Source organism: Perognathus longimembris, chromosome 3 (genome assembly GCF_023159225.1).
Source record: "Perognathus longimembris pacificus isolate PPM17 chromosome 3, ASM2315922v1, whole genome shotgun sequence".
Lineage (NCBI taxonomy): Eukaryota > Metazoa > Chordata > Mammalia > Rodentia > Heteromyidae > Perognathus > Perognathus longimembris.
The window spans coordinates 117,469,783-117,486,067 of NC_063163.1; the positions used below are offsets into that span (position 1 = coordinate 117,469,783).

General features: G+C 52.5%; 1 protein-coding gene across 1 annotated transcript; it reads left to right on the plus strand.

Moving 5' to 3' along the window:
• Positions 1–1,602: 1,602 nt before the first annotated feature.
• On the plus strand, positions 1,603–11,975 carry Cxcr5 (C-X-C motif chemokine receptor 5). Its single transcript, XM_048343948.1, has 3 exons — positions 1,603–1,706; positions 3,141–3,253; positions 10,903–11,975. Exons 2-3 carry the CDS (start codon positions 3,203–3,205, stop codon positions 11,971–11,973), a joined length of 1,122 nt encoding a protein of 373 aa, XP_048199905.1. The 5' UTR covers positions 1,603–1,706; positions 3,141–3,202; the 3' UTR covers positions 11,974–11,975.
• Positions 11,976–16,285: the final 4,310 nt, after the last annotated feature.

The following is a 16,285-nucleotide window of genomic DNA, read 5'->3' on the forward strand; positions in this document are numbered from 1 at the left end:
TTGCTCAAGGCTAGCACTCTGCCACTTGAGCCATAGCGCCACTTCTGGCCATTTTCTGTATATGTGGTGCTGGGGAATCTAACCCAGGGCTTCATGTATAGGAGGCAGGCACTCTTGCCACTAGGCCATATCCCCAGCCCTTCCTAGGCGTTTTCTATATGCCTTCTCCTTCCTGATCAACGTCCTCGGAGTAGCACAAGCCAAGTTGAGGATGCCAATGGCTCAGGGAGGTGAGGCTGTTGGGCTGCAGATGGAAGGATGAGCAGGCTCTAAAGCTTGGGATACAGACAACTCTGAGGCAATGCCTTCCCAAAGGGTTCAGGATCAGAAGAGCTTGGACCCCCCTGTTGTGTGACTCTTCCATCTTGAGCGCAGTTTCTGAAGACAGTGAATGGAGAAGGGAGAGGAAGACCACTGTAGTATAGACAGAGGTCGAAACCCTGAAAAAGATACTGAGTTGGAGGTACAGTAGAGTGGAGACAGGGATAGGGAAAGAGGACTGGAGGAGATGGAGGAGGGCACTTGAAAGGGTAGGATTGGCTTAGTGGTAGAATGCTTGCCTAGCGCAGGTGAGGCCCTGGGTTCAATTCATTGGTACCACATAAACAATAGAAGTAACTGGATAAGATCGCCAAACACTGGTGGCTCACGCCTGTCATCCTGGCTACTCAGGAGGCTGAGATCTGAGGATCATGGTTCCAAGCCAGCCAGGACAGAAAAATCCAGGAGATTCTTATCTTCAAGTAACCAGTAGAAAGCGAGGGGTGGAACTGTAGCTCAAGTGGTAGAGCCCAAGCTTTGAGTTCAAGCCCCAGTACTGGCGTGCAGACAAAAATTAAATAGGGCTGGGAATGTGGCTTAGTAGTAGAGTGCTTGCCTAACATGCATGAAGCCCTGGGTTTGATTCCTCAGTACTACATAAGTAGAAAGGGCTGGAAGTGGCGCTGTGGCTCAAGTGGAAGAGTGCTAGCCTTGATCAAAAGAAGCTCAGGGACAGTGTCCAGGCTGTGAGTTCAAGCCCCAGGACTGGCCAAAAAAAAAAAAAATTAAATAAAAGCCAAGTACCATAGTGGCTTATATCTGTGTTCCTAGCTACTCAAGAGGTTGAGATCTGAGGATGATGGTTCAAAACCAACTTCAGCATTAAAGTCTGTAAGACTCTTATCTCCAAATTAAAGCACCAAATTAAAAACACCAAAAAGCTAGAAGTGGAGCTCTAGTTTAAGTGCTAGAGCATTGGCCTTAAGGACAAAAGCTCAGGGACAGCACCCAGGCCCTGTGTTCAACCCCAGGACTGACACAAAAAATAGTAATAATTAACTAAATATTTTTTTAAAGAAAGATTGGATCCCAGAGAATGGCGACTTGACTAGAAGGGCAGGGTGATAACAAAGATTTGGCGATGTAGGTGCCTCTCTTTGAGGGCAGGTGTTATTTTTACATCATTGTGGACAGAGACAGCAAATGAACTCTCATGGAAGAAAACCACCGACAAAGATGAGGCTTGGAGAGGAAATGGATCAACTGTGTGCAAAGGGACTTCATAAAAAAAAAAAAAAGAAGCCCTCAAATAGGGCAGAGTCAAGGGAAAGGCAGGGACTTTGAATCTGAAAGAGCGAAGCCTGGTAGAGCACAGAAACCACTGAGTGTGCAGTTAGCAAACCTACATTCACCTTAGCTGCTGCTGGCTAGCTGTGGTATCCTGGGTGAGTGACTTCCCTTTTGGGGTTAGGGGGCCCTCCTGGTAAATCTGAGAGTTGGTGTGGATGGTCTCCCCTGTTTTCTCTCGTTGGGTAATCTGTGATGTTGATTTTTTAATTTTAATTTTGTATTGTTATTGTAAAGGTGGTAAACGGAGGGATTACAGTTACCTAAGTCAGGTAAAAGTATATTTCTTTTTGGACAGTGTCGTCCCTTCCCTTGCTCTCTCCAAGTTTGTTGATCATCTTTCTGACCACCAAGTTTATTTGTGGGCAGAACATTGTTATTTTTTAATTGGAAAATGTTATTTTCAAATTGAATGTTATTCTAATTTAATTAGAACATTTTTTAAATTAGAAAATGATGCTATGGAGCTAGAAATGTGGCTTAGCGGTAGAGTGCTTGCCTAACATGCATGAAGCCCTGGGTTCGATTCCTCAGCAACACATAAACAGAAAAGGCCAGAATTGGCGCTGTGCCTCAAGAGGTAGAGTGCTAGCAATGAGCAAAAAGAAGCCAGGGACAGTGCTCAGGCTCTGAGTCCAAACCCCAGGACTGGCAAAAAAAAAAAAAAAAAAAAAAAAGAATGATGCTATGGCTATGTTTATGTTGTACTTGCCTCTAACCTCTCTCTTCCAAACTTGAGCTGAAAAAGTTAAGGAGTTTTGCCAGGCACCAATGGCTCACGCCTGTCATCCTAGCTGCTCAGGAGGCTGAGACCTGACGATCACAGTTCAAAAGCCAGCCTGGGCAAGAAAGCCTGTGAGACTTCCCAATTAATCACCAAAAAGGTGAAGTAGAGACGCAGCTCGGGGGGTAGCCTAAAACGAACAGCACCCAGACCCTGAGGTTGAGCCCCAGTAAGTACCAGCATAAACACACACACAAAAGTAGAGTTTTATGCCTGCCAGGGTCAAAGGAGAATGGTAATAGGTCGACGAAGCGCTCTGGTTTACCTAGGACTGAGGGATTTCCCAGGATGAGGGACTTTCTTTCAGTTTGGGGCAAATTGGGATGGTTGGTCCCCCTTGGTGGTGAGGAAGATAAAGGCGTAGAGCTGGCTGGGAAGAGAAGCTGCTTAATGAACACGTCTCCACTCTCTTTCTACGGGAATCCACACACACACACACACACAAGGATGGTTTTGGTTACAAGGCCCTGCAACTCTTATGAAGGTCCAGGGAACAGAAAGGAGAGGCCAACTTCGCGCCAGCCTCAAACCCCACCTGACTCAAGCATTGCCAGGAAAGATGCTGAAACGCTTGACTGGCACTGATGCTGTGGGGGGTTTTCCCTTTAAAAAAGAAAAGAAAAAGAAAGACCCAGTGGAAAAAAAAAAAAAAGAGTTGCGAGACAGATAGCAGGCCCTACGCAGCCCCAGGAGACAGCGCATAGCTCATTTGCTTAAATTTGCAGCTGACGCCTGCCCCTCTCTATAGTACCGCACACAGAACCTCTCGGCCTCACACAGTGACCAGTCTGGTGCCTCACACCTGCAGCCATGAACTACGCCCTCACGCTGGACATGGACCTCGTGAACCTGGAGGACTTGGTGAGTGGAGACTATCCTAGAATTTGCGATCTTTTCCATGGAGAGAGGAGTGAGCTTGGAGGTCCCATTGTGAATCAGTGGGGTGTAGACAGACTCACTGGTGGCCACTTTTGGGGGTTCTGTTTCTCATCCTGACAGATAAGTATGGCTTTGACCCTTCAGAGACATCCTTTAGAGGTGGAAGGCATAGGTTCGGGTCCTGCGTCCTCCCATGACTTGCTGTGTGATTGAGAACCTGATCCTCTGCGATAGGGAAGTCCCTCCTCACCTCTGAGGCGCAGAGGAAGGGACTAGACAGGAAAGCCCTTCAGGAGGAGGTTGGCATTGCTCCTTGACAATCAACACAGAGCTGCTCATCGCTGGCTGGATGATTGCTTCCACAAGGCATGGCATTCTGCATTGGATGGGGATGTTGAGGACCGAATCCTTGCCCTCAGATAGCTCAGGATCTAGCCAAGAACAAACTGATCACTCGCCTGAAGCTGTAGGACAATGATTATGTACTAGACTCAGGAAACATGGGGCCAGACGGTAGCAGGGAAGAGGGCCCCAGTGGGCCAAGTTGAGGAGCAAGGGGGTGCCAAGTTGGTGATGGAACCCTGTGTTACTCCTAGAGGTGTATGTTGGGGCCACCGGCAAGGGACTGGAGTCTTTAGAGAGAAGGGATTCTTGGAAGACTTTCATGGATGTGCTAAGAGAAATGAACCCCAGCATTGCCACCCACCCAAGTGTCTCCAGGGAGGCACCGTGGCTCCGTTAACTTGATTGTCCCAAAGAGTGTCTGTGGGGACAGCCCAGTCAGAGGGCCCCCCCGGGGCTCCAGGACGCTGGAGGCAGAGGACTGGTTGTTCTGCTGTGTTGGAATTGTTGTCCTGTTCCTTCTCTGGGGAAGTACTTCTCTGCGAGCTACCTTCTGGCCTGGGTCACAAAGAATCCAGACCCTGGCCCCTAGCAGCTCTCCTGATTTAAATCCCCCCGCCCCAGTGTTTCCTGGCTTCAGCCCCCCATTGCAGGAGGCTGTTTTCCCACTGTTACCCCGCTGTGTTCCCAGACATGCTGGAAAGAAGCGGCATCTTTTCTGTCTAGGTCCCAGGCTGGGAAGGCTCAGTGGGATGTGGCATAGCTGAACAAGAGCTCATTATACAACACCCGCCCTCTCTAATCAAACTCCAGTTCAAGTCAGACCATCTACATGATTCCTCTAACCAGCACCTGCTGCACAGTTTGTGGCTCTCACACAAAATGGAACTTCAGGGCCCCTTGTTGGAAAGGTGTTACGAATTTTCAAGCTGGATGTAGCGCTGTCCATCTGTCATCCCCGTACAAGGGAGGCTGAGGAAGGAAGATGGTGAGGTTCAAGCCAGTCTGGACTACATAACGAGGCCTATCTCAAATAACAACAACGGGAGTTTCACGCCGGCAAAGCCTTACAGCAAGGGTGAGGTCCTTCGAAGGTGCGTGCTCTGTGTGACTGCTCAGGTGACACCCCACGCCACCCACCCGGAGTCTGATCAAGTCAGATGAAAACCTCAACGCCCTGCAAGGCAACGTGCCCCCCACCCTGGCCCCCTGGCCTCACCACTGTGCACACCTGATTAGGATGCTGGGTGTCTTCAGCCTCCAGCTTCAAACTGACCACGAGCCCTGACCCAGTTGGAAGCGTCACTAACCACCTGGAGACCTGGCCAGACCTGGTTTCTCAGAAACCTCAGGCATTTCCCCTAACTGCCCTCCTCAGCTCACTGAGACCTACAAGTAACCATGGTGGCAGGGGACAAAGGGACAGCTTGGTCTGTGTCTTGAAGAAAGCCTACATCCCAGGGAGAGGGACCTGAAGACTTGCTTCATCCCACACCTCAAACCAATTCTCCAGGACTGTTGCCCCTCAGGAATACAAACTGCCCCCCTCTGGCCCGCCGTCTCCCTCAAAGCTGTCAGTGGCACTGGGAAATGGCTCCCACAGTGTCACAGAACTAAGGCCCTGAGGGTGGCAAAGCAGAGGAGTCCTCAAGGCAGTGACTTCCCAGTAAGGTGGCTTTTGCAGTGCTGGGATTGGACCCCACCTTAGGCAAGTCCTCTACCGCTTAGTTACATCTCCAGTTTCCCCGCCCCCAACAAGTATCTCTTGCCTCGTGGTGTGGTTGAAGTCTTCGCTCGCCGTTTTGTCTGGAATCTGTCAGTTTCTTCTATTCCTTCCGTTTCCTGTTCCCCTCTCTGTCCTTATCCAAACCAAGGACAGGCCCAGTGCCCCAGATCACTAGGTTCTACACGCCTGGGCTGGGTTTAGAAGTGAGTTTCTTGGCCATAACCCCAGCACTGGCCATCCTGTATTCCTTTCATCTTCTTAAATGCTGAGATCAACTCTGGCCACTAACAAGGCTTTCCCTTGGGTACAGGATCTAAACAGAAAACTTCCAGCCGGCTAAGAACTAAGGAGCAAGAGGTGGGCACCCAGGGCTGGCACGCTAGGAAAGCCCCCTGCTGGGAAGGCGGATGGAGGCAAACCTAAGGAAACTTGATCCGAGAGAGAGTCGGTTCTGGACACCGCCACGGGCTACACCTCCAGCCCACCTGTGCACCCGTCTGGAAGAGAAGCTGCCACAGGAAGGGAAGAGCTGGCCCGAGAGTCATGGTTCCCTGAGCCTTCCCCACTGGGGATCGCCCCCAACCAGAGAACCTCAGCGTCAGCCGGGCATCACAGGCTGTCCACGCATTGTCTCCTTTCACCACAGAGGTGTGAAGAAGAGGAACCAAAACCCACTCTGGCTGTTTCTGGGCTTTACCAAGGGGAAGGGAGGAGCCCCACCCCCCTCCAGCCAGGTCAAAAGTCCCAGTATAGCCCCAGTGAAGGAGGGTCCAAGTAAAGTATGCCTGGAAGGATCATGAATGACGGGAGACCCAAGTCGAGCCTAGACAGGGATCGGCACTAGGGGAAATCTGGGGCCTGATGCTTTCTTTCTTGGGCACACGAGCTGTGTCTGACCCTACCCCTCTTTAGGAGAGCCTAAAAGAGTGGCCGCACATTTAGAATGCAGAAGCAGAACCTAACCATCTAGAAGATGGTCTGAAGAGGTTGCTAGGAGACACCTCTCCCTGTGCCTTGACCGTGACTGTCCCCAGAGTACAAGCCGAGGTTCTCACGCGAGATGGGGTTGCCTTGAAATGTAAAGATTCAGTGCAGAAGTGGGGGGGAGGGTGGTGTAACTTAAAGTCTCCCTTAGACCCGTATGCAGAGTGAAACTACATGGCAAATGACCACAACCCTTGGGTTGATATAAAATAGGATGTGGCAGGCTTGCTCCTGAAAGAGGAGAAGAAGGCGGAGAAGGAGGAGATAGTTGCTTCTGAAGGCTGGTCCTAACTCCTGCCTGGGAATATTCACATAGAGGCATAAGCGGAGATGGAGCCCCTGTGGTCCCCCTGTGCAGCACACAGGTCCGCTCTTGGGCCTGAATGCCACATGACGCTGCTCAGGCGTGGGTGCCCCAGGCACTGGTCTGGTAGCTGGACCCCTCCTTAGGACGCAAAGCCTAACTAGCACTTCTTCACTGGCTGCAGCAGAGCTGGACAAGGTTCATGCTTAGAACCAGAGCGGCTTGGGAACAGTCTAGAAGCTTTGGAAGGCAAGGCCCAGCTCCTTTTCAAGAATTCCAAACTTCCTTCTCACTGCCAATGCGCCCTTCTCAGAGTTGGATAGTTGTGACTATTGGAAAATCGTCCCTCTACTAGCAGGAACACCAGCCGCTTACCTTCTCATTCCTCCTGTGTGTCCCATGGAGGCACATATCACTGTCCATTTCTGTCCCCTTGTCTTAGGGGCTCTTGCCAGGGCTTGAGGACAGCCGGCCCAGAGTCCAGTCTCCTCTTCCCTGGACTTTACACCCCTACTTCCAGTCTCCTCTTCCCTGGAAATTTCCTTCCAGGGCAGAGTTTTCCAAACCACTCAGCAGAGCGGCCACCCTTGTTCATGCCAACAAGACTGGGCTAGAATCCATCTGGAATCTTCTGTTATCTCACTGTAGGTTTCTATTCACCTAAAGGAAGGCAGTTAACTGTAGCTCTCTGTCCGCCCTGTCACTAGCAACTCATCTGGAACTTTAAGTCAACACGCTTGAGGTTTTTCTTTTCTCTCAATCTGTTGTCAACAGGTTCTCCTTGGCTTGTCTGTGAATAGTTGGTGTGTGTGTGTGTGTGTGCGTGCATGCATGTGCGTGCACACTTGCGTGTGTGCACACACATGCACTTCAGATGGCATGCACTCCAGGCTGATCTCAAATTCAGAGGCTCAAGAGATACGCTTGTGCCACTAGCCAGCTCAGCCACGTGATGTCTGAAACTGTAGCCCAGGTCTCTATTTTGCCCCCTTAAATTCCATCTGGAGAATTAAGTCCCATGGTTCTAGCTTATGGAGAAGTCTGTTGTCTCCGCCTTGTCCCTAGGGCTGGGGTGCTAAAGAGAAGAAAATCCAGTATAAATATCTAAGAAGTCCCCCAACTCATGTCCCTCCCATACCTGCCGACAGAGAATTCCAACCTGCAGATACCAGCAGAAGGGGCTGGTAGCCTCCTTATCTGAAGAAATCTCATGGGCCTGGAGTCCTTCATTGTTCAGGGAGGAGCCCAGGTCTTACCTGGTGAGAAGAAGAATATGTATGGACCCCACCATGAACCGAGCCCTTTGCATGCCTCCATCCCGTTCTCCCCTACCCCATTCCCAGTCCCCAGGTTCTGTGCTCGTCCTTACTCCGGCCCCAGGGCTCACAGCAGTTTTCAAAGTTAACTCCTGGCCCCGTGGCCACTTCATTTCTGACACCATCTTTCGTTTGCTCCTGTGGGACCCAAGTCCCTCGCCTAGTTTTGATAGTAGGATTCTACTGGGAGCCTGCCTATAGCGGCACGCTGGTGTGCACCTGTGGGTCTATGCAGGAAGGCTCATTGCCATACAGCAGGTGTGCATGTGAAGGCCTTGGGTTTCTCTGCCTTTGATAGCCAAGAATGAGTGAGGCCCTGGTCCAGGTGCTATCACTGAGCTCCCTCTGGTGTGAACGTAGATGGCTCCCTTTAGCACCATCCATAGCAGTACTCCGGAATTTCTGAGTCTTTTCCTCTCTGCTCCAAGCTAGGGCCAAATTGCTCTATTGACTCCATGGGGTCTTGGGTTTGGGGTTTTTGTTTTGTTTTTTGGGTGTGTGGGGGGGCAGATACCTAATTTCTTGTGTATGGGAAGTGGATTTAACACATGCCACTCCTGAGCCGCCAGAATAGCTGTTTGACACCTCCTGCTGCTATGCACGAAGCCACCTTCCTCCCGGCTTCCCCTCTCTGTGAGCACTTTGGTCAAACCCATGCTCTGGGTGCTGGGAAATGGAGTCCTGGGAAGGCCCCCTCGCACTGCCCGCAGCCAATGAGCTGACCAGCCTGGGTGTCTTGGAGGATGAAAACCTGAGCAGGTCTCATGAAGAGCCTCTAAACCAGGCCGTCTGGTGGAACCGAAGCCTTCCCCTGGGCAGTGAGTGGGCATCTAGACTCTAATTTCTGCCAAGGTGGGTGGAGTCCAGCCCCACAGCTGGCCGGCCCGCATCCCTCCTCCTCCGTCAGAAGCCCAGATTTGTCTCCCTCATTCCCCTGCGTCATCTGCTGACTCACTGGGAGACGGAACCAGCTAGAAAGGCCTTCTAGACAAAAGGGTTTTTAACATCCTTCTACGGAGGAGTCTTAACCTGAAAAGGGCTTTTCCTCATAGTGGCTTTGGAATTCCGAGGGGAAAAGAAAGACAAAGGCAAAAAAGAAGCCCATTTAGTCACAGGTGACAGGGAACCAGTAACGGACTTTAAACGGGACCCTGATGCGATGTGTCGCTTTGTGGTTGTTCGAGATGAGGTCTCGCTGTGTGGACAGCTGGCCTCAAACTCCTGGACTCAAGCGGTCACCCCGCCTAAGCCTCGGGGGTGGGGGGCAGGGGGGAGGGCACTCAGCTAGGACTTGGGTATGAAGACTTGCCCTGTCCCTCGTGCAGGAGCGGACGGAGTGGAGAAGCTGATGGGAAGGGGCTCGTGGAGGGGCAACCCCGAGTATGAGAGTGGAAGGCAGGCCCGAGGTGACGGCAGACAGCTCTGCCACTGTACCCAGGCACCCCCACCTCCTTCCCCTGGAGCAGCCCGCCTCAGGGACAACCACAAGGAGAGGCGGCCGGTGGGAAAGGGGTTTGCCCACCACGGAGAGCGAGTGTGTGCCCCGGCACTAGGGTCCCTGGGTGGCAAGAGGGCGTGCAAGAGCCAGTGCAGCACCGCTGCTTGCAGGAGACCCTGAGCCTGGGGGACCGGGTGACTTCCTCTGCCTCCCTGGGGCTCATCATTTCTAGAATCGCCTGATGAGCCCGTGTCAGTTGAGTACAATTGGTTTTGCATGGCACGGGGAGAGGTGGGCTGACGGGGGCGGGGGGGGAGGGGGGAGGGGGGAGTACAGAGCCGAGCGGCGAGGGAGGATGAGCAGGTGCAGGGCAGCTGTGAGTGAAAGGTATGAAAACAGGCGCCTTTTTTTTCTCTGTGGTTAGCTGAGTAAACAGCCTCCCTGGCGGAGGGGGGGAGGGGTTGGCGATGGAGAGAGGAGGAGGAGGACAGGGAGGAGGGAACTTCCGGAGTCATCGTAGACACACCCCTTCACTCAGAACAGTCTCCCTCCGGCCCTCCCCCCTGCCCAGTCCCCTGGCAGCTCTTACTTCCTTCTGCCTCTCTGGGCTTCTCTGCTCTTCCAGGTACTGGGATGCCCTAGCCTGGGGCGTTTGCGAGGCCTAGGCGGCAGCAGAGAAAACTACATCTGCCCCTTTCCCCGTAGGCATTGAAGAAGGCCTAGGCAGTGCTGTTCTGCCGTGGGGGGTCTTGACCACCACAGGCAGGTAAATGTGGATCTGAACAATCCTGCTGTCTTTAGCGAGACACATCTGTGAAGGGTAATAGTGCTCATCTCAAGCTCGTGTGATTGAACCAAGTGGAAGGCTGGTGTTCCACAGTTTCCGTGATAATAAAGATCATCCGGGATTAGGGGGACAAATGAAGAAGAAGCCAGCAGGCCGTATCAAAGGCCCTGACTGCCCCACTCCCAAAGTGGGGTCCTAGGTACCAATGCTCATGCTGTTTAGAAAAAAATGCAGATGGCTCCTTGCTGCCCTTAGATCCAGCCCCCAAATGCCAGTCCTGATTCCACTCGATATCCAAGGGCACGGACACAAAGCCACGGCACACAGTCCTTCGTGGCTTCCAAAGCCACATGCCCAGCCCATGTGTCCTCTCGACCTTGCCACTGCCCCATGTGTCCTCTCGACCTTGCCACTGCCCTGGTGAGCGGACCCAAAGACAGACAAGCCCCAGGCTGGAGGTGGCACTCAGCGGTAGAGCACTTGCCCAGAGTGTGGAGTCCTAGGCTACATTTTCTAGCACATGCACGCATACGCATGCACACACACGTGCGCGCACACACACACACAGAGTCGGAAAAGATAGAGTGACTTGCAAAAAGACACGGAGGAAAATTGGAATTTCATCAGGGGGACAGTACAGGGACAGAAGCAGTTAGTCTGGAGGACTAGGAAACATCTAGAGGAGGAAGACCGGATCCTCGGTTGCTCACCCTCCTCTCTTCTTGTTCCCGCAGTACAGGGACTTGGCCAGCTACAATGACAACAGCACTGAGAGCCCCCAGGAAAGTGACTTCTGCTCCACCGTTGAGGGCCCGCTGCTGACCTCCTTCAAGGCCCTGTTCCTGCCCATAGCCTACAGCTTTATCTTTCTCCTGGGTCTCCTGGGCAACATTCTGGTGCTGGTGATCTTGGAGCGGCACCGGCAGACGCGAAGCTCCACCGAGACCTTCCTGTTCCACCTGGCAGTGGCTGACCTCCTGCTGGTCTTCGTCCTGCCCTTCGCTGTGGCGGAGAGCTCTGTGGGCTGGATCTTGGGGACTTACCTCTGCAAGACTGTGATTGGCTTGCACAAGCTCAACTACTACTGCAGCAGTCTGCTGCTGGCCTGCATCGCCGTGGACCGCTACCTGGCCATCGTCCACGCCGTCCACGCCTACCGCCACCGCCGCCGCCTCCTCTCCATCCACGTCACCTGCACCACCATCTGGCTGGTGGGCTTGCTCTTGGCGCTGCCGGAGATCCTCTTTGCCAAGGTCAGCCAACCTCATCACAACGAGTCCCTGCCGCGCTGTACCTTCTCCCAAGAGAACCACGCTGAGAGCAGAGCCTGGTTCGTCTCTCGCTTCCTCTACCATGTCGGGGGCTTCCTGCTGCCCATGCTGGTGATGGGCTGGTGCTACGCGGGGGTGGTTCACAGGCTGTGCCAGGCCCAGAGGCGCCCTCAGAGGCAGAAGGCCGTCAGGGTGGCCATCTTGGTCACCAGCATCTTCTTTCTCTGCTGGTCACCTTACCACGTCGTCATCTTCCTGGACACCCTGGCCAGACTGAATGCTGTGGGCAACAGCTGCGAGCTGAATGGCTACCTCCCCGTGGCCATCACCATGTGTGAGTTTCTGGGCCTGGCCCACTGCTGCCTCAACCCCATGCTCTACACCTTCGCCGGGGTGAAGTTCCGCAGTGATCTCTCTCGGCTTCTGACCAAGCTGGGCTGTGCGGGCCCGGCCTTCCTGTGCCAGCACTTCCCAAGCTGGCGCAAGAGCAGCCTCTCCGAGTCCGAGAACGCCACCTCCCTCACCACCTTCTAGGTTCCGGCTTTCCCGGGCGGACCCCACCGAGGCCAGCAGCTACTGGGCTGTGCACTGCCTCCACCAAGCCAGCCCCAATCTCAGGATTGCATTTCTCTGCTCCCCTGGCCACAGGGAAGTCAGTCCCCTCCCAGAAGACACTGCGTTGCTGCAGGACTGCCCCCCGCCGGGCACACAGAGCCGCCATGCTTGACATGGAGGCAGGACAATCCACCTAAGCCAGGCTGTAAATACCTTTGTGGGCCCCACCGAAGAGACCCCCACCCCCCTGGACCTAATGGCCTTTTCAGTAACCTCTGACTCCTTGCTTAGACCCCATAAAAGGCCCAACTCCTGCCCCAGACCCGCACAACCTCGGATCCCATGAGAAGGTTGCTGCCCCTCGCTGTTACGCCTCAATAAACAGTCCTAACCTGTTGAAGATCAAGTCTGGCCTATTCCTTTTCCTTGTGCCTCTATTTTCCTAACATACGATGCTGAAACCCAAGAGAGGAAAACCCAGGAGTAACTGGGTCCGCTTCACCTGCCTTCTAGCTGCCTGTCCTTGAACGTTTCACTCTGCTCCCCCTCTTTCTGAGGCCCCTCTCCACCGAGAGCACGGAGGACCCCGTGCTTCTTTTTCCTCCATCTTCCTCTTACTGTTCCCTCTCGTGACCCAGGACTCTTGATCTCCAGCAGGAGGCCCTTCGCATCTGAAGTAGAGTGGGGGTTCGCTATAATGAAAGGGAGGGGATTCCTGTTTCCCCCAAGAGTCCACTACACAGCCTCCAGCTACAAGATGACAAAAAGACAGAGTTATTGGGGAAGGAAAAAGTGAACAAAAAGTGAACCAACCAGCCTTGTTCGCAGCCCAGACTCGGGAGCTGCCGACCATGTGTGCAGAGTCAGGGCCCAGACTCAGGAGCTGGGACCGCGTGTCCGTGTGGCCTTCCAGCCTGGTTATAAGGCAAACATCACAAACTTGCCACACGCAGGTGACCAATGAGGATACAGCACTTACAGAGTGCTAGGCCACACGCAGGTGGCCAATAGAGTTACAGTCTGTCTCATAGCATCTGTTTGGACCAACCTATCATTCAGTTAGAATTGGCCGTGGATTTGGTGGGGCTCACATGATGCAGGTGGATACGCCTACTCATAGGAGGGCACAGGTTCCCTAGAAGCTCAGGCCTCAGGTGGTCAATTTACATAACTTATCATAATAATAAAGGGGAGCTTCCCTGGATAGGGTGGGGGAGGGCTTAGTGGAGATGGAGTTGGCTTCTGCTCTAATCTGAGCTGGAGTCAGCCTGAAGTTTCTCCACAGTTAATGATGGCACTGGCCAGATCTGACCTCCCTATTACAGCATCCACCACCCAAAAGCCTTCGGAACCGGGTAACAAGCCAGGGAACAAGTCAGTGGCAGAGGCATCCTGACACAGACCTGGGGACTCAGGGAGTCCCTCCCTTCCCATCTGTGGGGTCCCCAGAGACTTTGTAGACCCCCCCCTGACACCCTTTAGTTGGGACTTTGGGGATACTCTCTCCTAATTATTGGGACCCATCCATTTGCTTTCCCAAAGCCTCAGGGATGCCTGAAGTGGCGAGGTCACTTCACAGTCACCAAATTTAACAAAATGAATTCCAAATTGTCTCCTGGAGACACCCCATTGGCTTGCCTGCAACCTAATCCTAAGATTCCCAGACTGATTGATTGACAGACAAAGAGAAGTGACTTGTTTGTCTGCTGAAATGCGGCCTCACTATCATTTAAACAATGGCCATCATTGGCCTGAATGTGGAATCTTCAATTCTCACTGATTTAAACAATTCTCCAATGAAACAGTGAAGGGTCCAACATCACCTCCACGCAAGCCCCCCTCTACCTCCACTCCAGAGCCCCCCTCATCTGCTCACCACGTTCTCTGCCATAAGCATCCCAGCCATCCCCTTGTCTGATAGCAGCTCAATCTGTCTCTTGAAAGATCTGTCCCGGCCATCCCAGAGGACCATGCGGAGATCATCACAGGCAGGAGAAGAAGGTTCATAAGGAGTGAAGGGGGAAATGAAGTTAAAGTAAACCCCATTTTCAGGCAGCCCCCTGTTTTGTTGTCCGTTTAAACTATGAGCAAACCCAGGGCAAGCTTATTAGGGCCCAGCCGGTCGAGAACTCTAACCGCCTGGGAATGCTTAACTCTAACCGCCCCCAGAATGCCTCGAGCCCTGAGCCAATCAGATTTGTACCCGTGTCCTAATCTTGCTTGCTTGAACACCTGATGGCTGTAACTTTGTTTTTTGTCTTGCTTGAACACCTGATGGCTGTAACTTTGTTTTTTGCCTTTATAAGCCCTGTGTAATCGCAGCTCGGGGCTCCCTCCTAACCTCCGCTGTGTCGGTGGGTAGGACGAGGCCCGAGTTGCAGCTCGCTTGAATAAAGTCTTGCCTTGCTTTTGCATTTCGGAATGTCTGAGTCTCGGTGGCCTTCTTGGTGGTCGTTTCGCGACTTGGCATAACAAGGAGGTTTATTAGTGAGGCCATAGTTCCCACGGGAGAGGGAGCTACATGGCATCTGCACCTTATCCAGGTGGCAGCTTCTCTCTCTGGGGGTGAAGGGGAAGTAGGTAGGTAGTGAGTAGGAGTGGCTCATTAGGTATGGGTGGATCTTGGGGCTAGTGGGAGGAGCTGAGGACCTGAGGCTAGAAAATGCTAACACCTCTCTTCCCCCCTCCTTTCTCTCCCCCCCCTTCTCTTCCTCTCTTTGATGACCTCTAGCCCAGAGGTCATTGCCATTAAATCATATACATTCCCGATGACAGTACTTCAACTTTTGCCCTTGAGAGTAGGACACAGGCTGGGTCCCAGGGAGCCCTCTCTGCTCCCTCTCAAGGCCAGCTATCCTAGATCAGAGGTTCCCTAGCCCAAGTCTTTTCTCTGTCCTTGCTATTTTTTCTTTTCTTTTTTGCCAGTCCTGGGGCTTGGACTCAGGGCCTGAGCACTGTCCCTGGCTTCTTTTTGCTCAAGGCTAGCACTCTGCCACTTGGAGCCACAGTGCCACTTCTGGATCTTTCTGTGTATGTGGTGCTGAGGAATCAAACCCAGGGCTTCGTGCATGCTGGGCAAGCACTCTACCGCTAAGCCATATACCCAGCCCTCTCTTTCCTTGCTCTTGTAACTACCTTCTTTCCCTCTGCAGTGGGTAAACTGTCTGTCCTCTAAACAAACACCCTCTGTTGACCTTTGCCCCTGTGCCTGCCTGTCTGTGTGGCTGACACAAGGTGGGGTGGTGGGCATAAGCCTCCAAAGTGATTTTCTTTGTCTTGTAAATGTAGTCACAGCAATAAGCTAAACAGTCCTAATTGAACTCCAAAAGCTAAAGCAGGACCCCATCCCCCATCCCCACCCCATCCCCCCAACATCTCCACCACAGCTATGCAATGAAACCTCCCCTTCATGCCCAACCTTCCACAAAACTTTCCCTAACAGAAGAGGCCTTACACTATGTATACCATCTTTTCCTTCTAAGCAAGCTCTGCTCTTTTTCTTACTAACTTCTCATTCTTTAACTCCACAGGATAGACAAATCATATTCACTACCACCCCCAATCCTCAGGAAAGGTAGAGAGAGCTAACAGAACCCTTAGGGAAGAAATGAACAGGACTCTACTCTGGCTCTTTCGCTAATCTATCACTGACTATAGCTGGCTGACCAACTTCTCTCTCCTTTTCCCACCCCCCAGAAATCCCATAATAGGAGCAGTTAGACAGATAGCATACCTCAAACAAACCTGTCCCTTTTGTCTTTGAGACCCAGACAATAGTCTTTTCCTTTCTCTGTCCTGAGTCTACTCACTTCAGAATCTTCTCCCTTGAGGCACAATTCCTCCAGGAAGCTGCTAAAGGCCCACTTGAAAAATACCTCCCTTTTACCTCTTCCAATAGCCCAATCCAACTGCCCAAACATTCTCTTCCAGTACCTTCATTGTGCCACATCCTCCCCTTAAACATATCTGTAGAGATTTAAAAGTTCTGCCTCTAGGCTGGGAATGTGGCTTAGTGGTAGAGTGCTTGCCTAGCATGCATGAAGCCCTGGGTTCCATTCCTCAGTTCCACATAAACAGAAAAAGCCAGAAGTGCTGCTGTGGCTCAAGGCCTGAATTGAAGCCCCTGGACTGGCAAAAGAAAAGAAAAGAAAAAGAAAAAGTTCTACCTCCTCCCCTTCTAAACTTGTTTGGCCACCCTATCTCCCCCAGTTCTCCCTACAGCCCTGAAACTGACACCTAGATAGGAAGAGACAAAGGCCTGTAACACCACCACCACCACCCCCCTTTCCAC